The 27123-nt window shown below is 49.2% G+C and overlaps 1 protein-coding gene across 3 annotated transcripts in view; it reads right to left on the bottom strand.

The window, feature by feature from the left end:
• The window catches only part of NECTIN2 (nectin cell adhesion molecule 2), a 94055-nt gene that overhangs the window by 15163 nt on the left and 51769 nt on the right, over positions 1 to 27123 (bottom strand). For 2 of the 3 annotated variants that reach the window (XM_083627485.1, XM_083627487.1), the window contains exons 4-5: positions 25906 to 26023; positions 22778 to 22926 (exon numbers count right to left, since the gene is read on the bottom strand). In XM_083627485.1, coding sequence (XP_083483611.1) covers positions 22778 to 22926; positions 25906 to 26023 — 267 coding nt within the window. Of the gene's footprint in view, positions 1 to 19923; positions 21626 to 22777; positions 22927 to 25905; positions 26024 to 27123 lie in introns of those variants that run through there. The other variant, XM_083627486.1, reaches the window with a different exon arrangement.

Here is a 27123-nt window from a genome sequence, read left to right as displayed (position 1 = left end):
TTTAATAGCATCCCAAAGTGCAGAAACCTGAAAGCAAAGCTTTTCACGGCAGGACGATCAGCAGAATCACTTCAAAAGCCAGCGGATCAAGTGGCACTCACAGGCGCAGGAGCAGAGGCAAGGGGGGAAAGTTGGCAATCTTCAGCACTAATTAAAGGAGGGGTGAGGAACCTGAGGTGTATTGGCCCTGCAAACCTCTCCGCTTGGCTCTCAAAATACAGTGGTACCTCGGGTTAAGAACGTAATTCGTTCTGGAGGTCCGTTCTTAACCTGAAACTGTTCTTAACCTGAGGTACCACTTTAGCTAATGGGGCCTCCTGCTGCTGCCACGCGATTTCTGTTCTCATCCTGAAGCAAAGTTCTTAACCCGAGGTACTATTTCTGGGTTAGCGGAGTCTGTAACCTGAAGCGTCTGTAACCCGAGGTACCACTGTACTCCCTAGGCCAGGCATGTCCAAAGTCCGTTTTGGGGGCCTAATCCGGCCCCTGTGGCAGTATCTGTCCTGGGGTAAAATCCTAAAAAAAAAAAAGCACAACAACCTTGGTTGGCCCTCACGCATGTTTACTTCATCAAATCTGGCCCTCTTTGAAAAAAGTTTGGGCATCCCCAGGCCAAACTCCTCAGGGCCCTGCCCCACATTTCCCTCCAGTGCTTTTGTCTGCTTGGGATGTATAGAATCACAGAATCGTAGAATTGTAGAGTTGGAAGGGACCCTGAGGGTCATCTAGTCCAACCCTCTGCAATGCAGGAATTTGCAGCTGTCCCATGCGGGGATCGAACCCGCAGCCTTGGCATTATTAGCGCCATGCTCTAACCAACTAGGCTATCCAAGTATCTTTGGATGGCGATAAATACGCTTCATTGCCTGGGTGGAGAGAGGAATGCACTGTTGCATGCAGAAACCTCTTGTCTTCAGGTCAAGACTCTTCTATCTGGCTTCCTTCAGAAGGAAGGGTAGGATATAAATGGACGAAATAGCAATGATAATCTTCTGGAATGTGGCCCCCAGGAGGCTAATGTGGCCCTCAGGCAGAAAAGGCTTCCCCACCCATGATACTGTATATTATTGTTGTTGTCATATATTTATTTCTACCCCGCCATTTTCCCTGCCAGGAACATAAGGCAGCTTGCAGATTTTTAAAAAAAATCTCATTCCTTCTAGACCTGGGCTGGGGAACCTTTGCCCTTCCAGGCACTGCTGGACTCCAACTCCCATCAGCTCCCACTGACAGCTGAGGCTTATGGGAGTTGTAGTTCTGCAACAGCTGGAGAGTCGCCGGCTTCTCAGCCCCCGCCGTCCCAGATCCAGGGCAACTGCGGCCAACTCCTTCCTTCCCAGCAAAGGCCATCTGTCGCCTTCCCTTCGTGTCGGGAGGCAAAAGCACCAGAGGTGCGAGATTGAGAGGTGAAAGGCAGACCTCTGTGTGCCATCTTTTGGCTGCCAGCTTGGCGTGTTCATCCACTAACTGATCCCCTCCTCGGCTCTCCTGGGAGGACCCATAATTACCCACAGCCCCATCCATTATGCATGGGCCAGCTTGGAGCAAGTGGCGGCGCGTGGATTTCTCTCGCGGCGGCTCGAAATTACTATTTTCAAGCCGAGGAGCAGGTTTCCAAAGGAATCCTTTCGACACTGGCCCTGCTGCCAAGGAGCTGGGCGCAGCCAAGGATGCCCAAATCCAGGAGGGGAAGGAGAGAATCTGCAACTTCCTGGCACGGGTACAAAGAGGAGGAAGCGAGGCTGCAAGATCTGGGTTGCCCTCCCTCCCTTGGAGCAGGCTTGGTCAACCTGGCACCCTCCTGATGTTTAGGAGGGCAGCTTCAAAACATCTGGGGGGCACTGGGTTCGCCAAGGCTGTGTTGTAAGAGCGAGGGGAGGAAGCGAGAAAACGAAGGAGAGAGAAGACGTGGGAAGATGGTGAAAAGGAGGAAATGTTTTCTCTTACTCGGGGAGGCTTAAAGGATTAGACTGTTCCGAGCTTAGAAATGCCTATGACTGCGGGGGAATATGACAGCCACACATCCGGAATATGAAATCAGAGGATCACAAAAAGCAGGGAGAGAGAGAAGATTCAATTTGATCAAGCCCACTCATCCACTCCCACCCAGCCGAAAGAATCTGGCACAGACGTCTTGGCCACAGCCCGGCTGTGCAGTGATAACAACAACAACAATTTATTATTTACACCCCGTCCATCTGGCTGGGTTTCCCCACTCACTCTGGGCAGCTTCCAACAAAATATTAAAAATACAATAAAACATCAGACATTAAAAACTTCCCCAAACAGGGCTGCCTTCAGATATCTTCTAAAAGTCAGATACATGGGTACCTCTGGTTGTGAACAGGATCCGTTCCGGTGCCCCGTTCGCAACATGAGCAGAACGCAACCCACGTCTGCACGTGCGCGGGTTGCGATTCGCCGCTTCTGCGCATGCGTGTGATGTCATTTTGAGCGTCTGCGCATGCCCGAGCGGCAAAACCCTGAAATAACCCTTTCCAGTACAGTGGTACCTCAGGTTACAGACACTTCAGTTTACAGACGCTTCAGGTTACAGACTCCGTTAACCCAGAAATAGTAGCTTGGGTTAAGAACTTTGCTTCAGGATGAGAACAGAAATCGTGCGCCAGCGGCAGCGGGAGGCCCCATTAGCTAAAGTGCTACCTCAGGTTAACAACACTTTCAGGTTAAGAACGGACCTCCAGAACGAATTAAGTTCTTAACCCGAGGTACTTCCGGGTCGCCGCAGGACGCAACCTGAAAAGACGTAACCTGAACCTGATGTAACAAGAGGTATGGCTGTAGTTGTTTATTTCCTTGACATCTGATGTGAGGGTGTTCCACAGGGCAGGTGCCACCACCGAGAAGGCCCTCTGCCTGGTTCCCTGTAGCCTCACTTCTCGCAGTGAGGGAACCGCCAGAAGGCCCTCGGTGCTGATTTCAGTGAACAATGGGGGTTCACTGAACGATGGGGGTGGAGACACTCCTTCAGAGAGCAGGGCTGAGGTTTTCAACGAACGACAAGGAACCTGGCCTGGGGTCCCCTAAAATGTGCCCAATTGATGAAGGGCAGGTGGAGAGGAGCCTTGCCGTGCCTCTGCCCAGCCAGTCCAGAGATTGTCCGTCTTCTGTTGTTGGCAGAACAGGAGGCCTGCAAGTCGTATGTCCACAGTAACTTGGAATATGAACAGCAGCAGAAAATTGGTAATATTTAAAATAGAAGAATATTTGAAATTAGAAGAATTCTGATTTATTAGAATGCAGTATATAAATGGGATTGGATGGGATTAGGAACAGCAGGAAAGGGCAGGAAGATAAAGAGAAATGTCTAAGAAATTTGGAATCTGGAATTCATATGTAAAGATTAAGTTTAATGGGGAAAATTGACTTGCAAAAATAAATTTTAAAAATGGTATGTCCAAAGGAAGTGGCCACAAGTGAAACTATCACCTGCCCTGACCAATGCGTAAGTGCGAAATTTTGGTGAACAACTGTGCAGTCATTTTTAACCCTTTCTTCTCATCATGGCTCATCATTTTTCAGAGAGCACCCCGCCTATCTGACTGGCATCGCAAGGCACTATTAAAACAGGAAGGGTTGGTTGCGCAAGCTGTCACTCTTGCGGCAGGCATGGCATGCTATTTCATCACCGTTTTCTGCCGGGCGATTCCCCTCGGTGTCCCAGTCTGAAAAATGGGTCTGTGTTGCAGTGCTTGGTCACACATAACCCTGGGACACTGGGCGTGCCCAAGTCATGCTGAGCACCTGTCAGGTATGAATCCGATGCCTGTGGGAAACCTGCAAACAGGACAACTCATCCCACCCTGCCGTTTCCAGTAACTGCTTCCAGCTGTGGAGGCAGAGCATGGCTAGCAGCCACTGATGGTCTTATCCTGCAAATTTGTCCAGGCCTCCTTTAAAGCTACCCAAGTTGGTGGTCATCACTTCTTCCTGTGGCAGAGAGTTCCACAGTTTTCACTATGCGCCGCATGGAGGAGGACTTCCTTTTATCCATGTGGTATCTTCCACTGAACGTCCACGAGTTTTACCATAATGAGAGAGGGAGAAAAACCTTTTCCCAATGCCTGGCATACTTTAATAGCCTTCTCTCATGTCACCTAACAACAACAACAATTTTTATTATTTATACCCTACCCTTCTTACTTGCCTTTTCTCTAAACCAAAAACTCCCTTTCCTCATACAAGAGTTGCTCTACAGCAGGGTTTTCCAAACTTGGGTCTCCAGCTGTACTCGGACTACAATTCCCATCATCCATGGCCACTGGTCCGGATAGCTAGGGATGATGGGAGTTGTAGTCCAAAAACAGCTAGAGAGCCAAAGTTTGGGAAACACTGCTCTGTGATATTCAGAGGTGAACTGAATACAGTGGTACCTCGGGTTACAAACACTTCATGTTGCAAACACTTTGGGTTACAGACTCTTATCTCGGGTTAAGAACTTTACCTCAGGATGAGAACACAAAACACGTGCTGGCGGCAGCGGGAGGCCCCATTAGCTGAAGTGGTACCTCAGGTTAAGAACGGTTTCAGGTTAAGAACGGACCTCCGGAACCAATTAAGTTTGTCTCCAGAGGTACCACTGTACTTAAAACTGATAATCTGTCAGCTACTCTGGGGAATCCTTGGTGCGGTGGAAGGGTTGCAGAACAAGATAAAGACCTCCAGATCTTCCTAGCGATTCAAGTAGCTATCTCTGTTTGTGGGCACCAGCTGGGCATGGATGCCAACCATTTTCACCACCCTGGGAGTGAGCCACTAGGTTCAGGAATTTTATATATCTCCTATTGCATTGCAGGATGACGTTTTGGGCAGCCAGTTCTTTCCAGGACAGTTCCTTGGTAAGCTGCGGTTCAGACAGTCTTGCGTCGGAGCCGAAAGCAGGTGCGAAGGACCTAGTTTTACCAGCCAAGCAGGTACCGCTGGGGAGGATCATCCCCCTTATCAGATATTGATATATACAAACAGAGGAAACAGATGCTGAAATTGTTCCAAAGGCACAGTCGGAAGGACCTGTCTGGGGAGCTTGCTCATTATGTGATGGTGCAGGGCAGAGGCAAGGGAAAGGATGAGTGAGTCAGGGCTGAGCTGTGATTTTGAAACGGTCACTGAGGGGGGGGGGGCAGGGAGGGTGGCCTGTATGAGAGTGAAACTTAGCCACTCAAGGAAGGGTAGTGGTTTTGAGAGATGAGATGTGGGAGGGAGAACGCAGGCGATTTTTCTTTCTAGCTGAGCACGGGAGGTTTCAAATTCCAGAGGGATGACGGCACATCTGAGCCACTCGGTTCCCGCTCGTGCCCCCACCACCCCACCCACAAAGACCCGGGCATCAGCCCATACCTCACAAAAGACTGTTGGAAGAGTCACCCTCCCGCTCTCGCTCTCTCCCTGCCCCCACTTTCTCCCAGGCTCTCAAGAGCTGGGAACAAAACTTTTATCTTATCTCTGTTCCACACGCCCCCATGCAAAGTCCAGTTTCGCTCTCACCCGTCCCTGCTCACTGCAGAGAAAGCCTAGTCTCATGTGCCCATCCCGATTGAAGGCCACAGTTTAGCCTCAGTGACCGGTGCCTTAGGGCAGCCACGTCCAACAGGTACATCGTGATCTACTGGTAGATCACTGGACGTCTGTGGTGGATCACTAATAGGTAAAGTTAAAGGGACCCCTGACCATTAGGTCCAGTCGCAATCAACTCTGGGGTTGCGACGCTCATCTCGTTTTATTGGCCGAGGGAGCCGGCGTACAGCTTCCGGGTCATGTGGCCAGCATGACTAAGCCGCTTCTGGCAAACCAGAGCAGCGCACGCAAACGCCGTTACCTTCCCGCCAGAGTGGTACCTATTTATCTACTTGCACTTTGACGTGCTTTTGAACTGCTAGGTGGGCAGGAGCAGGGACTGAGCAATGGGAGCTCACCCTGTTGCGGGGATTCAAACGGCTGACTTTCTGATCGGCAAGTCCTAGGCTCTGTGGTTTAACCCACAGTGCCACCCGCACCTGCTTGGTAGATCACTAGCTCCCCCAAAAAAGCTCAACAGCTTTGACCTGAAGCCCCCCCAAAATGGGACTTTCCTCCTCCCTAAAACAAGCTCAACAACTTTGACCCAAACCCCCCAAAAGGGGGTAGATCACTGCCAGTTTTTAACTTTGTGAGTACCGTAGATCGCAGTCTCTTGGGAGTTGGCCATCCCTGCCTTAGGGGAAGCCCAGAGAGACCTGACACCATGAATCGCAGCGCGAATCCGTTCCACCATGGTTAATTAAATTGCAGGGTGGATCAGCACCACCTTTTCGGATCTACATGCCAGTTTTGTTTTGCTTTCCCCACCCCCACCCCCACCCCCAGTAGGATTCCTGTGTCATTGGCAGCTGCACAAGTGGAAATTCAACAGGGAAGGTTTTTTGCAGCCCCACAGGTGTAGCACTGCAGGAGAGTGCGACCACACCATAGATTTCCGGTGGTTGAGGGGCTGTTAAGGCCACCTGTCCAACGCATGGCATTGCTCTTGGTGGTGGCCTTTTCAGGAGAAAAGCGCAGGGGCCACAGGGAAGGGATGTGGCAAACGTCTCCCAGTGTGGATGGTGTCAAGAAAAGAGGAGAAGGTAGAGCAGTGGTTCTCAAAGGGTGCGGCATACAACGCTGGGGTGAGCCAGAGAGGATGGCAAGTGTGGCAGGGAGATTCAAGGACAATCAAGGGAATGGTTCTGCAAGTGATTCCTGTTCTAACACAGCGGCTTTGTTTTATACTATCTGCTCGCCCCACGATCATATTATGAAGTAGTTGTGCTCTATGTTTCAATTCAAGCACTGGTATCATAGAATTGTAGAGTTGGAAGGGGCCACAAGGAACTGGAATCTTTCAACCAACGCGGCTCTCGAACCCACAGCCCTGGGATTAAATGTCTCGTGCTCAACCAGCTGAGCTATCCAGCTTTTCGGGAGGGGAAATAAACTTGGCTGGATGCCCCAAAGTAAGTGGTAACGCCTTAACCATATGCGTGTTGTACAGGTCACTAGTACCTCTTCCATCCTTATCAAAGGGAGAGATAACCTTCGCTCTTTTCTTTTTGTTTTCCAATGCATTCCTTACCAATAAAAAATGTTTTTGGTGTGGAGCGAGCAAATTTTCATTCCGAAAGTGTGGCCCAGAGAAAAACAGTTTGAGAACCCCTGAGCTAGAGCCTAAGGCGAGCGGTGCAGGATCAGGCCAACGACCCATCTGGTGCAGAATCCTGTTCTCCCAGCGGCCAGCCAGATATCCATGGGAAGCACACAAGAGGACCCGGGCATAAGAGCAAATCTCCACTGCTGTGGTTTCCAGAAACTGGCACTCAGGAGCAAACTGACTCCGACCACTACAGAGGCAGAGCTCAGCAATAGTGGTTAGCAGCCACTGAGCCTTAACCCTCGTGAATTTGTCTAAGACCCTTTTAAAGGCCTCAGAGTTGACCCTCACTGCCACCTGGGGGAGCAAATTCCACCGCTGCTCTATGTAAACAGCCCCGCTGGCCTGCCTCTGTTTTCCCAGCTCTCCTTATTACGTTTTTGCAAGCTCATTTCCACTGGTCTAAACCATAAAGAAGAAAAGGAAAAGAGGTGGGCGAAAGGCAAGAACCCAACCCCAACAGAGGAGCTAGCCAGCTGGGCTGAGCTGTTGTTTGGGTCACCGGCCGCGCCCTTTCTGGGTACACTTTGCTCTTTAAATAAAATCCCTCTCAGCTGCATTTCCTTAACAGGAAGGGCTCCCTGAGTATCAACCCCACCCTTGGGAATCTCTTCGCTGGTGTTTACATGAAACTAGACAAAAGAGGAGACTTAGCCGCACTTTCAGTCTCAGAGGAGCGAGTTCATCTGACTTCCCCAGAGTCGGTGCCCGCATCCCTAGCAGGTTGGCCGAAGGGCACCGGAGTAGCATAATAGCTAAAGGGGAACCTGAATTTTGAGAGCAGGGAAGACGAGGTTTAAAAGCCTTTGCCTGGCCTCAGGAAAAGCACTTTTGAAAGCCTCAGGCTGTTCATTTGCAATATGCTAATACGTACCGCCCTGCCCCACAAGCTACTGTAAGGAGGCCTGAGACAATATATATGCATACTGTTTCTCTCATTATCATGATTATCCCTGCATTCCTCCTCCTCCTTGACTGAAGTCCTATGCCTGTAATAGCTGTGCCACAAGCCAGGAGCGGGGCAGAGGTAAGAATAATAGAATCAGAGAATTGTAGAGTTGGAAGGGACCCTGAGGGTCATCTAGTCCAACCCGCTGCGATGCAGGAATATGCAGCTGTCCCATGCGGGGATCAAACCTGCAACCTTGGCATTATCAGCATCATGCCCTAACCAACCGAGCTATCCTGTGTTTTCTCCATCAGATGTCTCCAGGAAACCTGGAAGCAGGACCCGGGCACAAGAGGGCTCTCCTCTCCTCCTGTTTTCAGCCTCTGGTACAGTGGTACCTCGGGTTCAGTACTTAATTTGTTCCAGAGGTCCGTTCTTAACCTGAAACTGTTCTTAACCTGAAGCACCACTTTAGCTAATGGGGCCTCCTGCTGCCGCCACACTGCCGGAGCCCAATTTCTGTTCTTATCCTGAAGCAAAGTTCTTAACCTGAAGCACTATTTCTGGGTTAGCAGAGTGTGTAACATGAAGCATATGTAACCCAAGGTACCACTGTACTCAGAAATATATCTATGCAGAGCAGGAGACGACACTGACATCACACATAGCAGGATTTATCGATGGAACAAGCCGCAAAGGATCTTGATCTGAAGCCAAGGCATCCATGGAAACCTTTCCACGAAATATGTAACCTGCGGCCTTCTGGATGTTGCCGCAGATAAGGTTTCCATCACCCTAAACCTTCAGCCACACTGGCTGCGGGTGACGGGAGCCGACAGCCAACAACATCTCAAGGGTCAGCTACCCTGGTGTGGAATAGGAGGGTATGCTGACTGGCCAGAAAAATAATAACCGCCTAGGCCACAGCAGTGTTCAGAAAAAGAGTGAAGCTTTTTACAAGGAGATAAAGCGCTGGCACTGCTTATGGCTTCATGCACAGTTGCCGTCAAAGGCACAGCAGCAGCGGCTGCTACGAAAGTTGGCAATGCTAGGTGTTCATCTTCCCTGCTCTGCTGGCAACTTTTCTCAATACTGCTGTTCCCAGCCAGGAGGGAACAAAGGTTGAGAACAGTAACTCTGCCAACACTAAAAAAATTTTTTTCCTTCCAGTAGCACCTTAAAGACCAACTAAGTTAGTTCTTGGTATGAGCTTTCGTGTGCATGCACACTTCTTCAGATACACTGAAACAGAAGTTGCCAGATCCTTCTATATAGTGAGAAGGTGGGGAGGGGTATTACTCAGAAGGGTGGTGGGAATGGGTGATTGGCAGATAGCTGTGATGAGCCTGTTGACGACTCTTAACGACTGCAATAGGTCTTACAGGAAAAAGCAAGGGGTGAGAAGGTGAGAGACCTGGTCTGAACAAAGACATTGGATTCTTATCTCATTATACATGACAAAGCCATTTTTCACCTTCTCACCCCTTGCTTTTTCGTCAACAGGCTCATCACAGCTATCTGCCAATCACCCATTCCCACCACTGAAGAAGTGTGCATGCACACGAAAGCTCATACCAAGAACTAACTTAGTTGGTCTTTAAGGTGCTACTGGAAGGAAAAAAAAAATTTTGTTTTGACTATGGCAGACCAACACGGCTACCTATCTGTATCTGCCAACACTGGGAGACCCCAACCCAAAGGAACCTAACCTATCCTCCAGCTGAGTTTTATTGCAATGGGAGCAGGAGCCTGACTGCTGGCTCTGCTGGTTGGGTGTTGATGGGAGCCCAGCAACACTCAGAGCATAGCTGTCAACGTTTCCCTTTTCTTGCGAGGAATCCTATTCGGAATAAGGGAATTTCCCTTTTAAAAAGGGAAATATTGACAACTACGACCCAGAGAGCCACTGGATTTCCAACCCCTGTTTTAGAGACTGTGGAAAGAGGCTACCACCAACTTTAACACTATTATTATTATTATTATTATTATTATTATTATTATTATTATTAGAACACGAGTCCCAGAACCTATTTTAGATTACGATGCAGGGCCCCCTCAGGCCTGACTTGTGCAGCAATAAAACTGATAGCGCATTTGCTAAAGCTAAGCAGGGTCTGGTCTGGTTTCAAACTGGATGAGGGACGGTGTGTTCCTGCAGTGCAGGGAGTTGGCTCTCTTGACCCCTTCCAACTCTACAATTCTATGATAGGCCTAACCACGTTTTTTAAAAATCTTAACTCCGCACTCACAGCCTGCTTCATGGGAGTGTCTCTGAGCATGTGCAGAGAGCCTTTCTACCAAGTAACCACCTGCTAGGTTCTGGGCTTCCAGGTACCTCTCATTCTTACAGATGAAACACTGGTTCCAGTACATTTCATTTCATAACCAAAGCCCGGCCACCATCTGCTCTTGCGTCAACTGAGCCCTTTGTTTGTACATTCTTCTTAGGTGGAGGAAGTAAAACTTTAACTTCAAGCTGTCCTTTCTGCCACTTGCACAAATGTTCTGTCACTTATCTCTCCAGGCCAGAAAACATCCAACACAACTGAACGTTGTAATATTCAGAAGAGACAAAGTACTTTTTCCACACAGTGCATAGTTGGGCTGTGGAACTCACTCCCACTGTCTGATAACATGGGTGTTTTTTAAAAAAGGGTTTGTCAAATCTGTGGGGGCTAAAGGCTGTCAGTGGCTACCGCCAAAGTTTAGTGTCACCAACTGGAATTACTGGCAGGGGAGCTGGCCCTGTTTGCTTCTTTTAACATGCAGGTGAAATCTGCACCCAGCTGTGGGGTATTCAGTCCCAAAAAAGACAAGCAGCCCAGACATACAACGGGTCAGTTTCAGTTCCCTGTGTGGAATTTTCCCTACAATATCTGATAAGTTGCCAGGTTCTGTGACCGCACAAGGTTAATTATACCCTGCTATCTTGAGTCGTCTATTAATATCCCAAAACACAGCTATAAGGAAAACTGCCTGATTTCTCGTAAGAGGGCTGAGCACTAACAGCGAATCGGAGCTGTACAAAGTTAGGCACGCCCTCAAATTCCAATGGGTCTACTCAGAACATTGGATACAATGCCCTGCGCCTCTGCGTGTTTTTAAACTTCCCATAGATGGTAGATCTAGATAGTTGAGATTCCTGCATTGCAGGGGGTCCCTTCCAACTCTATGATTCTATAATAGATCTATTTGGATCTACTGACATCAGGCAGCTGCCATCACTGTACTCTTTTTTTACACCTGTTTAAAACATACATTATTTGCTTAGGTAAGCTCATCCAAACATGTAGAAGTTACGTGTGTGTTATTTCTTTTTCAGATGCTGTTGATTTTAGTCATCTTTTGAAAAGTTGCAACTACCTGTTTTAAATCAACCATTTCAGTGTTTTATTTCATATTTTTGTAAACCACTTTGCTTTTTCCTTTCCTTTTTTTCCCTTGGAAAGAAAATATTAAACTGGTTTTGTGAATAGGCTTAGAGGAATTGGAGTCACTGTCTAGATCAGGCACAGGGGGACCACTGGCCATCCAGATGTTCTCAAACTACAAGTGGCCAATTGGCCAAAGATGCTGTTCAGCAACATCTGGAGGGCCAAAGGATCCCCCCACATGGTTTGGACTCTAAAGGACCATGGGCAACTCATAGTACTGTACGGTGACTGTTTTATCTGCAGCTGCCGATTTGCATAGATCAGCCTTCGCCAAGCTGGTGCCCTCCGTACCATTTGGACTACAACTTCAATGGGAGTGCTGGTCCAAAGCAAGTATAGAGATACATGCCCTAAGCTGGAGGCTTTCAGAACGTGGTCGAAGGAAACTCCAGCATCCTATGGAAGTTTATCAACACTTTACCCGCGATCCTAAAAAAGCGTCCCTGGATCTTCCTTTGAAATGCAGATCTGGAGGAGAGCAATGGGTATAATCTAGAGCAGTGGTTTCCAATTGGTGGTCCACGGACCTCAGAAGGTCCACGTAACTCACCCAGGAGGTCCGTGGCTCCATTCACATAACAAAAACTACCATAGATATATAAAAATCTTCAAAAGTAGGGGACCCATGGCTTGGCTTTTGAAAAACAGAGGGTCTGCGGTACTTAGCTAATTGGAAACCAATGACCTCTAGAGCATTTCTCAAGTTCAACATGGAGTGATGGTTAGGTCCCATAGCAACTCAGCCGTAGACATCTGAAAGCAGCCCTGCACCGGGAAGTTTTTAATGTATGATGATCTGTTGTGTTTTTGTATATTTTGTTGGAAGCTGCTCAGAGTGGCTGGGGCAACCCAGTCAGATGGGCCCCCAAAATAAACTATTAGTACAGTGGTACTTAACTCGGGTTAAGAACTTAATTCGTTGTGGAGGTCTGCTCTTAACCTGAAACTGTTCTTAATCTGAAGCACCACTTTAGCTAATGGAGCCTCCCGCTGCCGCCGGAGCACAATTTCTGTTCTCATCCTGAAGCAAAGTTCTTAACCCGAGGTACTATTTCTGGGTTAACGGAGTCTGTAACCTGAAGCGTCTGTAACCTGAAGCATCTGTAACCCAAGGTACCACCATACTGTATTCCCAAAATCCTTCTCATCATCTAGAGCAGTGCTTCCTAAATTTGGGTCTCCAGCTGTTTTGAGACTACAATTCCCATCACCCCTGACCACTGGTGCTGCTAGACAGGGATGATGGGAGATGTAGTCCAGAAACAGCTGGAGACCCAAGTTTGGGAAATCCTGATCTAGAGGTTCCTCACCAGCAGGGCAAGGAAGTATGAAAGCCGGCGCCTGATACAGCTTAAACCTTTCAAATTCATAAACAGGGCTTTGCTGACAGCACACACCCATTCCGAAACTCGAATTACGCTATTTCTGTCATTTTTTAAAGGGCTTTGGGGGTTTCGTGCGCCCAGCGGGGGCCACACCCCAAAGCAGCCAGGAATCAGGAGCCGTCTCCAAGTGGCCTTCCTTTGACCTTTCTCCACAGAGTCTGACACTTGAGCACTTTTTATTGCTTAAGCAAAAACAGCTGCCGCCTCCTTCTTTCCCAGGCTGCAGCCCGGGTGGCGAAGAACCGAGAGAATCCGTCATGGGCTTCAGCGGCAGGCCCTGTCGGCGTGGAAGGACTTAGCCCGATATTCACGCTAGGCTTTAAGTGGATCAGGCCCCACGGCGATCCGAAAGTGGATCGGGGCAGCCAGTGGGCGAGGGATGACAGCGGAAACCTAAAGAAGGGCCTTGCCAGCGGGCAAGAGATTAAAACATAATCTGGAGAAGACTTCGGCCACACTTTTGGCAGCTACCTCAGCGCTGCTACCGACACTTGGGAAACATGAATATGTTCTGTTTGCTAACATTCAAGCCGCATTTCGCAGCTTGCTTTGAAACAGCTGTTTGAGGGTGGCTCTGAACAAGTGCAAATTAATAATATTATTACTGCATGCGGAGTAAACTGCTAGGGACCCCCTTTCCCACGCAATGTGGCTAACCAAAAATATTACACAGTAGAGAACCTATAGTACTTCAGACAATGTGGCCAACGTTTAGGGGTAATGGGAGTTGGGAATCCACCAACCTCTGGAGGGCCAGAGGTTGTTGTTGTTTAGTCATTTAGTCATGTCCGACTCTTCGTGACCCCATGGACCAGAGCACGCCAGGCACTCCTGTCTTCCACTGCCTCCCGCAGTTTGGTCAAACTCATGCTGGTAGCTTCGAGAACACTATCCAACCATGTCGTCCTCTGCCGTCCCCTTCTCCTTGTGCCCTCCATCTTTCCCAACATCAGGGTCTTTTCCAGGGAGTCTTCTCTTCTCATGAGGTGGCCAAAGTATTGGAGCCTCAGCTTCAGGATCTGTCCTTCCAGTGAGCACTCAGGGCTGATTTCCTTCAGAGTGGAGAGGTTTGATCTTCTTGCAGTCCATGGGACTCTCAAGAGTCTCTTCCAGCACCATAATTCAAAAGCATCAATTCTTTGGCGATCAGCCTTCTTTATAGTCCAGCTTTCACTTCCATACATCACTACTGGGAAAACCATAGCTTTTACTATACGGACCTTTGTCAGAAAGGTGATGTCTCTGCTTTTTAAGATGCTGTCTAGGTTTGTCATTGCTTTTCTCCCAAGAAGCAGGCATCTTTTAATTTCGTGGCTGCTGTCACCATCTGCAGTGATCATGGAGCCCAAGAAAGTAAAATCTCTCACTAGCGCCTCCCATGAAGTTTGAACCCCAACATTTCATTTCTATCGCACATTTAGCATTTGCCCCTAAGTGCTTCAACAAGCCTTTATGGTGGCTCCAGCAATGTGTTACAGACAAGGCCAAGAAGACAGTTTGCCCCTTAGCAAAGGCCAGGCCTGTGAACGTGTGGCGAAACTCATCTGTTTGAAACCAAGGGCTCATAGCTTGCGCTCGTAACCACCGTGCAAGCCGCTTACAGATGAAGTGCAGGGCTTGCAGGTGAGCAAAATCAAGGCCGATGGCAGGTGTCCAACAGCCATGCTCCGCTGAAGGGTGAAATAAAGATTTATAGGAAAGTGACAGGGAAGCGAAATTTCAGAAACCTTCCGCAGCCTCTCCTTTTTCTAAGTGTCAGGGCTCTCCCTGGGTGTGTCAATCATACACATCCTGGTGTTACGAGATTGGCAGAACCACACCAGAGGTGGGGAATCCTAGGCAACTGAGTCAAATGCAGCCTTCTAGTCTTCTCTGTGTGGCCCTCAAGATTCTCCCCAGGAAACATCCCTCCCTGTCCCTGGCTGTGATTCACACACCCCTTGAGTGTTTCTGCTTGGCAAACAGATTTTTTAAAAACTAAATCACTGACATCCCTCACAAATACAGTGGTACCTCGGGTTAAGTACTTAATTCGTTCCGGAGCTCCGTTCTTAACCTGAAGCACCACTGTAGCTAATGGGGTCTCCTGCTGCTGCTGTGCCGCTGGAGCACGATTTCTGTTCTCATCCTGAAGCAAAGTTCTTAACCTGAAGCACTATTTCTGGGTTAGCGGAGTCTGTAACCTGAAGTGTATGTAACCTGAGGTACCACTGTATCAGACCGAGAACGAAGTATGCTACATGAGCATTTACGCAAAGTAAGAAAGTTTGCACCTATCGGGATGCATACATTAAAAGCCCAGTGCTTTGATTTCTTTTTTTAAATGCAGAGCGGCGGACAGCCCTGCTGCTTTTGAACAAGGTATCCAGAGAGAGATCAGAGTTACAAGTTCAAGGAGGCAGCTTGGAGGGAAATAAAGATGCCAGAATCCTTGGAAGTGCAAGTAGATGGGCTGTCGAACCTACGAGAAGTTCAGGGGCCCAACTTGCTAAAAGCCACTATTTCGCACTGTGCTATATGTGAGAGACCTTCCCATTGGTTCTGGAAAGACAAAAGTACTTCAGTCACAACGCATAGTATGAGATTTGCTGCCAGAACGTGATGCAATGGTACCTTCTACCTCAGTTGGCCCTCCAGATGTTTCTTGAGTTCAACTGCCATCAGCCCCAGGCAGCAGGACCCAGTTGCCAGGGATGATAGGAATTGTAGTCCAGCAATATCTAAGTCATAGGTTAGGCCAGTGTTTCCAGCAGATTTTGGACTACAATTCCCATCATCCCCGACCAGTGGTCTTGCTAGCTAGGGATGATGGGAGTTGTAGTCCAAAAAAACAGCTGGAGACCCAAGTTTGGGAAACACTCGAGGTAGACCAACCTTTGCCAACCTGGTGCCTTCCAGACATGGTTGGACTTCAAGTCCCATCAGCCCCCTGCCCAGCACCTACTGGCTGGGGGTTGATGGGAGTTGTAGTCCAACAACCAGGTTCATAAAGGCTAGGTTCGACAATGGCCTGGTTTGCATGACACCCTAAGCCAAACTGAGGCTTATCGAGACTGTGCAGTTCCAGGAGAGCAGCTTCCAACTACTTTATGCTTTTATTTAAGCCAAGGTTCGGCGTGCCATGTCGTGCAAACCAGGCCCGAAATCAGGAAAGACAGGCCTGTCAACACACCACTAGGCCTGCCAGATAAACAGGACCTCTGTGGTTCAGAGGCAGAGGACAACAAGAGGGGTGTTGGTTGCTTTCATGCCTTGCTTGTGAGCTCTGCCTGGGCTGTAAGGCTGGGTGGGGCTTTAAATCCAATCCGCCAAGGCTCTTCCTTTTGAGCTTAAGACCTCTCTTGCCAAGAGGATTAACCTGGGGTGGAGTTGGGGATGTCATGCACCCCTCAGCCCTGCTTGCATCATAGGCGCTGTGAATGTGCACATGGAGAAGGAAGCAGGGTTAAGCACTCACTCCACAAGGCCATGCCTCGTTCCCGTGCTCTTCTTCCACGCTTTATGTAGACAACCACAGGGACACGGGTGGCGCTGTGGGTTAAACCACAGAGCCTAGGATTTGCCGATCAGAAGGTCAGCGGATCAAATCCCCGCGATGGGGTGAGCTCCCGTTGCTCGGTCCCAGCTCCTGCCAACCTAGCAGTTCGAAAGCACGTCAAAGTGCAAGTAGATAAATAGGTATCGTTCCGGCGGGAAGGTAAAGGGCGTTTCCGTGCGCTGCTCTGTTTCGCCAGAAGCGGCTTAGTCATGCTGGCCACATGACCTGGAAGCTGTATGCAGGCTCCCTCGGCCAGTAAAGCGAGATGAGCGCCGCAACCCCAGTCGGTCATGACTGGACCTAATGGGCAGGGGGTCCCTTTACCTTTTTAGACAACCACAACAAAATGTTGCAGCAGGGAGCACTCCTGTTAAGGATTTTTGGCTGGTCGGCCATGCCTATTTTCAGGATACTCCATTTTAACACCTTCCTAATCTAACACCCTTATCGAGCTGTCATTTCAGCGCGTTTCTCTCCCCACATCCATAACATTTCTGTACTTCTGCAAACCTTGGGATTACCGGAGCCTGTCACTACTTCTCTCTTTTGCAAAGACCCTGATGCTGTTATTTAAAGGATCCACACTTGGGAGAATGAGTTTCCTCTTAGTAAAGATGTTGCTTGATGCTGCACCTGTGGAACGCCCTCCCGCCAGATGTCAAAGAGAAAAACAACTACCAGACTTTTAGAAGACATCTGAAGGCAGCCCTCTTTAGGGAAGCTTTTAATGTTTAATAGGTTATTGTATTTTAATATTCTGTTGGAAGCCACTCAGAGTGGCTGGGAAAACCCAGCCAGATGGGCGGGGTATAAATAATAAATTATTAAATTATTTATTTATTAAATTTATTTATTAAATTTATTTATTAAATTTATTTATTAAATTTATTATTATTATTATTATTATTATTATTATTATTATTATTATTAGAAAAAGAAACCATGCAACCAGTCAAGGAGAAGATTTACTCCTACTTTCATCTGGCTTCCAACTCATTTTCTCCCTGAAATAAGAGTCAAAGCTGTGTTGGTCTTTATTGGCATTTTAGCTTCCACTGAAATATTTAACCTGAGAAAAACACACGTATCCCCCCCCCACTTTTAAAAAGAAGAAAATCACTTCAGTGGCAGTGCTTGTATCAAAATGGTCCTTAAACTGAACTCTCTGTAAGGGGGGGGGGGGAACCCAAGCTGCTTAACAAAGTTAAAATTTTAGCTCAGTTCCCTACAGAACTGGAGAAAAGCATTACATCAATAGGTTGTGTGTTTTTTTTAATTCATTGGCACAGCCTCCTGTTCCTCTATTAGCAGCCACAGATGTTTAGCTGGTGAGGCTTTTTTCCTGGCATGAGGATAAAGTGACCGAGAAAAATTCACAGCTCATATTTCAATGCATCAGGCTGCTGTGGGAAAAACATTGGCAGGGTCTTTTTTCGATTTTTTTTTTTTAACAGAGCAATCCTGCCCCAGAAGCGAATGCTATCATCGCTGTGGCCTGTATTCAAAGCAGTCTTTTCACTGCCTGCACCTGCAGTCACAGATGCTTGTATACAGTGCAAGGCACCGTAAACTGCCCTCTGTTTCTCCAAAACAGCACCTGGGCCATACCTGCTGTTCCTGCTTGAAGGAAACCCGATCTCCCTCCTGGGGCAGACAGGTGGTCATGGAGACGTGCAAAAAAAGGTGACAGATCAGACCGGTTCTAAACAGCAGGCGCCTGCTGCCAAAGAACACCCTCGCCCCATCCAAAACACTGGGGAGGTATTTTGGAGGCTGGTTTTAACAGTGCAATAAGAGCGAGGAGGTGCAAAACCCATACACATTAACCAAACCAAACTATTTTTTTTATTTATCGCACCGTAACGTACCTTTCCTAGCTGAAGGAGCATAAAGGTAAAGGTAAAGGGACCCTGACCATTAGGTCCAGTCGTGACCGACTCTGGGGTTGCGGTGCTCATCTCACTTTATTGGCTGAGGGAGCCGGCATACACCTTCCGGGCCGTTTACCTTCCCGCCAGAGCGGTACCTATTTATCTACTTGCACTTTGACGTGCTTTCGATCTGCTAGGTTGGCAGGAGCAGGGACCAAGCAACGGGAGCTCACCCCGTCATGGGGATTCAAACTGCCAACCTCCTGATCGGCAAGTTCTAGGGTCTGTGGTTTAACCCACAGCGACAGCTGTTTACAAAAGAACAACAACCAGAGCTACTGATGCAATTCTCTTTTCTCCTCAGAGCCGTGAGGCCTAGGCAGTGAGATTTTTTTGACCAAATTCAGAGAGGAAGAGGGGGAAAGTGTCGATTAATGGGAGGCCGAAATAGGCCACCGATGCCGGCAACTTTGCCAACCATATTGAGATTCAACGTTATTAAGGAGTATTATGATTGATAATAACAACAGGCAGGCAGACACACCGCCAGGACCTATTCCAGTCAGACTGTGCCATCCCATAGGGCCAACAGACACCATTCTGCGCTGTGATAAAGAAGAGGGACTGGGAGACAGGGTTATTTGGGTGGGAGAACTCAGAAACTGTAAGCCGTCTTGGTGAAACGGCAGTATATAAATCCAGTAAATAGGAAAACATATATATATTCATCTGCAGGAACCATTTAGAGCAGGGACACCCCTCCCTCCAACCTAGACTACAACTCCCATCATTCCTGACCAAAGGCCATGCTCGCTAGGGATGATGGGAGCTGGAGTCCGACAGCATCCAGAGAGGCTAGGGACCTGAACCACTATTTATGGCTGTATTTGGGAAGTTGCTCACAATACGACAAGCAATTAGTGCCTCCCACTCTGCTCTTCCTTTGAAAATACAGTGGTACCTTAGGTTAAGTACTTAATTCGTTCCAGGGGTCAGTTCTTAACCTGAAACTGTTCTTAACCTGAAGCACCACTTTAGCTAATGGGGCCTCCCGCTGCTGCCGCACCGCCACCATGCGATTTCTGTTCTTATCCTGAAGCAAAGTTCTTAACCTGAAGCACTATTTCTGGGTCAGCAGAGTGTGTAACCTGAAGCGTATGTAACCTGAAGCGTATGTAACCCAAGGTACCACTGTATATCAGGAAGTACCTTTTGCCTCTGTAGCAACATTTTTTTAAAAAAAATCGCAATAGACAGCACTTCGCAATAAGGAAGAATCCACGGTTTTTATGCCCCTCCAGGACTGGGGGTGGAGAAAGCCAACATTGCTCTTTCTTCCGCGGATCAAATTCGGCTACGCGAAACTTCCTTTCTCCAATGCGCACTTCCTCTCCTACTCAGAGGAGCCGGCCCAGTCACTCAGCTGGAGCCTCTAGGACATTTCGCTTGCAATTAATTTTATACCAAGCAAGGTAGCTTTAAATATTCATGCGGCCACGAGAAGGCGAGGGATTCGGTGTCACCGTGGCAAGGATCCCTTCTGCAACATAAGGGTTCCTCGCCGCCACCAACCCCCAAACCTCCCCTTGTCAGACAAACCCCAAAACAGGAAGGCAAGGAGAGTTCGGTTTCGATACATCTTTTAATTACACTCAAATGCGGAGACAGAGCCCACCGGGGACACACACAAAAAACAAACCAAAAGTACGAAAATAATTCTGTGCCTTTTTCACAAAGGCGGGGGGGGGGGGTATTTACAGACATTTGTGGGTATGTATGAAGGAGGGGGAAACCTGCTGGTCCTCATTAAGGCACAGCATGGGGTAGTGCAGAAGAGAGGGGAAGAGGGACCCACCTCCTGACCCTCCAAATAACTCCACAGGAACCCCCCCACCCCACTGAAAACAACCCACACAATGATGGTGAACGATCCAGGGGAGTTTATGGGGAGGGGACGTGGGGCAGGCCGAACCGGGGGACGGACAGACCCCCGGCAAACAGATAAGCAAGTCTTTCGGAACAAAGCAAGGCCTGGGGGCTGGCAGTGCGAGTGGTGCTGTGCCCCCTCTCTCCTTCCCCCAACCCTGGCCTTGTTCCCTGATGAAAGAAGGGGGGCGATCCGAAGAGCAGGCAGGCCCTGTTTACCTGTTGAGACAGGCAGGGTGCAGGTTGTGCAGAGAAGGGCAAGGAAGAGACAGCACTTTTAGACAGGAGCCTGGTCTTTTCCTCCCAAGCACCAGGCTGAGGCATGGGATTCAGCACCAGCCAAGACCACCCGGTTAAGAGCACCAAAAAGAAACCAGAGAGCGCCATTCGGGGGAGAGAGATTAAAGATTGCCAGAACCTGGGGTGTCACGCAAGGCATGCTGAGCCCAAAGGTCCTTTTCGCCAGCGCCAGGAGAAGCTAGGTGCATTTCCTTCCCAAGCTGCCCCATGCCCAGTTTTTACAGTCAGCTCTGCATCTCCTCTAACACGTACTACAAAAAAAGGAAGAAGTCGAATCCTCTTAAGGCAGCAGCACGCAAAATGTCTCCTGGTGGCCGAAGAAGAGGGAAATCTTCAGGGTAAAGAGTGTCCCGTCCCTGTTCCCCCCCCCCCTTGTTAAAAAAGAAAGCAAAAATAAGTTTCCCCTTTTCGGCAAACCCCAACTTCATGGGGCTCCGACAAATCTCCCCCTGGGATGTCTCTTGCGGCTGCCTCGCCTCTCAAAGTCGAGGGAGGCTTCGCTGCCCCACCAACAGAGTCTGGCCACGCAGGGCCCATAAATTAAAACAAAAACAAGAACTTCGTAGAGTCTCTCTTAAGTGTGTCTTTCGCGAAGGCCAAAGTTCTCTTCCCGACATCTAGGGATGCCGCCAAGGCCGGGCTCACACGTAGACAGCTGTCTTGGATATGATGGAGCCGTCGTGCTGGGACTCCATGTCGTCAAAGTCGTAGCCGTGGTGGGGAGAGCTGAGCCGCAACATGGGGCCCAACTGGTCGTACTGCTCCTCGTCGCCCTCCAGGCGGTGGGACGGGTAGCCGTAGGGCGGGAGGCGCTCCTCGCGTTCATCTTCCTCGTCGTACTCGTCGTCGTCCTCCGGCCCCCTCCCCGGGGCGGCTTTGAGGGGCCGGTCGAGTTCGGTGAAGTCGCGGGCTGGGGGAGGAGCTGTCCCGTTGCCAAAGACCCGGGTCTTGGGGTCGTAAGAGCCTTTGGTGCCCCGGTGATGGTGGCGACGCACAGCAAAGAAGACTATGGCTCCCAGGAGAGCCAGGGCTAGGATCCCCCCCACGATGGACCCGGCCAAAGCTCCAGCGCTGCTGCTCTGCCTCTTCGCCGGCTGGTCTGAGTAAAAAAAGGAAGACGAGGGGTGTCACTCAGAGAACAGTGCATCACTAGGTTTTGCCAGCGCTGGGGAAGGGGCAGAGCTGCAGGTGGAGCCGTGGAAGAGCACACGGGCGGGGTCTCAGGGACCCCCCGCCTCCCCTATCCATCTGGAAGGGTCCTCCTGCAAAGGAGTCCCCTTGCTGTCCGAGGAGAATTGGGACATTAGAGGGTCCAGGGAGTGCCTCTTCCATGCAGGCCTGCCCAAGCATGATGCGGCCTAGCATGTCGCCTCTGTACCTAAAACACACCCAGCCGGAGGCACAGCCTGTGCCACAACTTACACTCACAATGCGCCCAGCCCATTAGGCCCCGTGGCGCTCCTTGCTTTCCCATTTCCACAATGCTTTCGGTACATGCACAGTAAGCTCGCAACTTACACAGGAGTTAACGTTCCACGGATCGCGCCTAAAGCCAAAATCGCGTGGGCTCAACCCTGGGTAGGATTGCCAAAGTAGTTTTCCCTGGAACCCTGACTCCTCTTTCCATCCTGTTTTTTTGGCGGAATGCACACGGTTTAAATGCACGCAAGTTGTGGGCTTGCTGCATTCCCAAGATGTGAACATGTATTGAACCATTTACAATACCAGGAGAAGGACGTCATATGGTGCGGAGGCTCAGATTTGGGCCGTCCGGTTCTGTTCAGCTCCACCCAGCATGGCCATGATAGGAGTTGCAGTCCAACAACATCTCAAATTTCAGCAAATCCGGTGTCCCCCTGTCTCTTGCGCTCCACTAAATGCATCTCTGGAGGGAGATTCAGGTTCCCCACCCAGAGTCTAAAGATTTCTCCCTGACAGGTTAGTATCGTGTATACAAGGATTGGGGGTGGGGGTGGGGAGAACAGAAGCACTCTAAATATCGCATCCTCCATCTCAAACTGAAAATGGTGCAGCCCAGTAATCAAGTTCTAAAGAGTTTCAGCTCTCAGCCCAGAGAAGGAAGCACATATTATATACAAACAGCCGGCCCCCAAAGCAGTTTTGTTTTTTGTTTTTTTAAAAAAGGCAGCAAGATTCCCCATATGTGCAAAACACCAGGCCACCAGATTCAAGTCCTTTCACCCAAAAGCTCCACGCACACTCAAGACCATCGACTCCCCACGATTCTCACCTCGGACAAAGATGACTAGGTCTGTTGAAACCTGTCCCACGCGATTGGTGGCCTGGCATCTAAAAGTGGTGTTCACCGAAGCATCCACGTTGCGCACCAAGAGTACGTCGCCCTGGACCTCCACAGTCTTTGGGAGAGGCCCATTGGCCCTGAATGTAAGCAATTGAGAGAGAGAAAGAGAAGACTTAGCTAGGAAACAGAATCTGGGAGACTCCCAACAGTCCCTTGTAAGAACCCACTACACATGGCGTGTCTTTTGCATTGAAGGATGCAAAACATCTGTGCGTATACAGCAGTATACAAATTTAATAAACGATAGCAATAGTGATAATGATAATAAATGCATTCCGCTGCTGTGTGAGCTTTTCTCCACAAGCCACGACAATCAAAAACTTTTCTTTTTTAAAAAAGAAGGAAGAAATGCTACGAATTTCATACTATACATACCATAGATTCCGGCGTATAAGACGACTTTTTAACCCTGGAAAAGAGGTTAAAAAGTCGGGGGTCGTCTTATATGCCGGGTATGGCTGCAGTGGGTGGCGGGCTCCGCTCTGTGCTGGGAGGAAGTCACCCAGAGAAGCCGGCTTAGCATCGCTGGGCAGCTTCCTCCCGGCGTGGAGCCTGCCGCCCACTGCCCAGTGAAGCTGCCGAAGCGTATAAGACCCCTCCCCAAAGTGGCAGCACCGTCTTATACGCCCAGTCGCCTAATACGCCGGAATCTACGGTAAGTGTTTCTTAACCTTGGGTCTCCGGCTGTCGTTGGACTACACAACTCCCATCAACCCTAGCTAGCAGAACCAGTGGTCTAGGATGATGGGAGTTGTAGTCCAACAACAGCTAGACACCCAAGGCAGAGAAACCAGTCTAGGACAGTCTGAATGCATGGTATAGGGAAGGAGAAAAAGGGCCTACCAATGAAACTTAAATAGGAAATCACCCCAGAGAAGATAGATGAGGACCCTGCAGAGCCCCAGATATGACTGGACTACAACTCCCATCAGCCTTGACCAATGGCTGCACTGCCCTGGGGCTTGTGGGAGTAAAAAAACGTTGATAATACCACAGGCTCCTGATCCCTGCTATATAGATTTATATCATTTTATATTAGGACTGCATGTAAGCTGAAGACATGGAGTAGCAACACATGAGCAAACTTTTTCCTGGTGCCACTTTGAGCTTAATTTGGCACTCACTGTTTACAGTATCTTATCAGTACAAAACAGGATACCCTTTTTCCAGTGCATGCCATGCCATGTGTACAGCCCTGGACTACACCACAAATTTAAGCCCCCTCCTCTTTGCAACGCTTCTCTGCTTTTCTCCCCTCGTCCCAAGGTGCTCTACAGAAGGTCATGCAGAACTTGGGAGCCCTGACTTCCTGGCCCTCCCCTGCCCATAGCCAGAGTCATCTGGGGAGGATGTTTTTCCTTTGGAGAGCCAGAAGAACCGGCTCAGTCTCATTCTGTGCCGAAAGGGGAAGCCGTCTCTCACAGGCTGGAGGAAGAGGCTTAACACAGCCTACGAGTTCTTTGGAGCAGACTGTGCAACGCTCAACCCACTGAGCTGAATGAAAGTCACCAATCCCACACGTTTTGAAAATGCTTTTGTCTTCTTGCAGCCCGAGGCAGGCAGAAAACCCCTGGTGGTTTTTAAAATTAATAATAATAATAATATTCCTAGGGGCAGATGGGGCTGGTCAACCTGGGAAGGTAAGCTCATCTAGAAGAAGGAAAAGTCTGATCCTAAACCTCCGGCTGAGGAGTAAACCCTACACAAATCTGGAGTGGAGTCCCTAAGATGGTTTGATGGCGCCTTGCACGCCTCCTTCCAGCAACTCTTGCACCCAAGCCGGTGCCAAACATATTGCTCTGCCTTCCTTTGGACCACATCAAAAAGGCCAAGAGTGGGGTCTTGTCATCTAGGCAGCCCAGGACCTCCAGACACACTGCCCAGGCTTGCGCTCCGGGGAGGTCACTTTGGTGCTGCAAATGCAGCAGTTAGACTTCACCCCCGGAGGCGAACTCCATTGTCTCTCAAGGCCAACAATAGGCTTCCATTCATGGCTGCGTTTTGCTTAGTGGGTCACAAGCTATTCAGGCCTATCATAAAATACAGTGGTATCTTGGTTCTCAAACGGCTTGGTACTCAAACATCATGGAACCCAAACACTGCAAATCCAGAAATAAGTGTTCCGGTTTGCAAACTTATTTTGGAAACTGAACGTGCTCCGTTTTGAGTTTTACGCTTCCATTTTGAGTGCCAGGCTTCCGTTTTGAGTGCTACACTGAGGTCTGCCTGTTTTTGCCATTTATTTTGCGTTTTTGCGGCTCTTTTTGTTTCGTTTTTGTGACTGTGTGGAACCCAGTTCAGCTACTGATTGACTGACAGTGTAACTGTAGTGTACTGTTTATTGCTTTCATTGTATGCATCAATGGTCTCGTTAGAGAGTAAAATTCATGTTAAACTGCTGTTTTAGGGGTTGTTTCCAAAAGTCTGGAACGGATTAATCCATTTTGCATTATTTGCTATGGGAAAGCGTGCCTTGGTTCTGGAACGCTTTGGTTTTGGAACGGACTTCCAAAACGGATTAAGTTTGAGAACCATGGTACCACTGTAGATGCAATTGCCAGGAGCAGCTTGCATTGAAAAACAAAAAGCAGCAAGTTTCTAGTTCTTGTGGACACAGAAGTGAAGCCTGGGGGGAGGGCAGGAAGCCAACATTCACTGGGCATCTTCTAAAGAAGCCTTCTCCAGCTTTGGATCACAATTCCCTTCACCCCCTAACCTGCTGGTGGTTGTGCTGGGTGGGGTTCAAAACATCTGGGGAGCTGAGATGACCCTCCCGGGCAGACTTTCAAATTTTGAACGTCCCAAACAGTGCAGTGTAAGGTCACACAGTGCAGATCCTCCCTCTTGAAATCAGGAACTGTGGCACATGGAAAAGCCTTTCATCAGCACCACTCCTGAGAAAGTGCAGGGATGCACTTCAAAGCTCATCAAAGTGCAGAAGTCCTAATTGGCCGGCTTCAGGTGAATGCCTCCGCGGAAGGGCACACTCAAGGGCCGGGCCGTGTGTACTGGCTGGCGGTGGGAGGGAGAGAGAGAGAAAGAGGTTTTGGACTCACGTGCTCCAGATGAACTCGGTGGGCAGAGGGTTCCCCTTGGCGGTGCACTTGAGCATGGCCTCGTTGCGGCTCAAATACCAGTTGTCGTCATATCCCTCTATGGTGACCTCGGGAGGATCTGCAAGGAGAAACTAGATAGGATACTCCCGTCTTTTTCGAGGCGGGCACTGAGAAGACACACAAACCCGCTGCTTCTTCTTTCTCCCCCAGCCAAGATTGCCTTCCTGCGAATATCCCCACAAGCTCTGCATTTTCCCCTTTGCTTTCCCTACCCTACAGCAGACAACAGCATCTGCTATCTCCCCAGGTCCTTTTCTCAGTTTTTTCACCTCCCGAAGAGCCTTTTATTAGCTATAGTTCTTTCCCAATCTGCTCCTGCATCAGAATTGCCTTTGGGTGTTTTAAATGGTTTCATCGCCCGCGGGTTTGCAGCTCTGGGCAGCTTGGGGAGAAATGGTGGGATTCAAAACACAACCTCCAGGTATCATTCCCCTCCTTCCAACATGCCTCCAAACTTGTGCTCCAACCACTAGGCGCCACTCCGCTACCCAAAGCTAGGGGTGGAACCCAGGCATCCTAGTTTCCCACAGCTTGCAAACCGATGCCTTACTTCAACTGCTCTCCATCCCACCCCCCAACCTCAGGGTGGTAGCGAATAATAACAAAAATAAGTTACGAGATTGTTCAAATCAGCATTCAAAGACCAAACCTCATTTACCTTCCTTTCCACATTCCAGGCCACTAAAAGCAGGCATAGGCAAACTCCGGCCCTCCAGATGTTTGGGACTACAATTCCCATCATCCCTGGCCACTGGTCCTGTTAAGCTAGGGATGATGGGAATTGTAGTCTCAAACATCTGGAGGGCCGGAGTTTGCCTATGCCTGACTAAAAGTATAGGATTGTAAGTTTTTCCAGGGCCAGGAAATAAGAGCAGAGAAGTGAAGGTTGTGTACACACCAAACATTTAAAGCACATTCTGCACCCCCTCCAGAAAAAAGAACCCTGGGAACTATAGGTTACTCCGCACAAGAGCTACAATTCCCAGCCCCCTTAAACTGCAGTTCCCAGGGGTCTTGATGGAAGGGGACGGAGAACGGCCTTTAAATGAAAGGGGGGGTGTACAGTCAACATCTCCTGGGCTCTCTGAACGTTTTCCTCCGCAGGAGCCCACCTCGAGACCCTAGCCACCTCCAACCCCAAAGCCAGGCCGCACCACT

The sequence above is a fragment of the Podarcis filfolensis genome, assembly GCF_964270895.1.
Source record: "Podarcis filfolensis genome assembly, chromosome: 8".
In the NCBI taxonomy this organism is placed as follows: domain Eukaryota; kingdom Metazoa; phylum Chordata; class Lepidosauria; order Squamata; family Lacertidae; genus Podarcis; species Podarcis filfolensis.
Note: the sequence above shows the minus strand (reverse complement) of the source record. Positions and strands in the feature narration are given on the sequence as shown.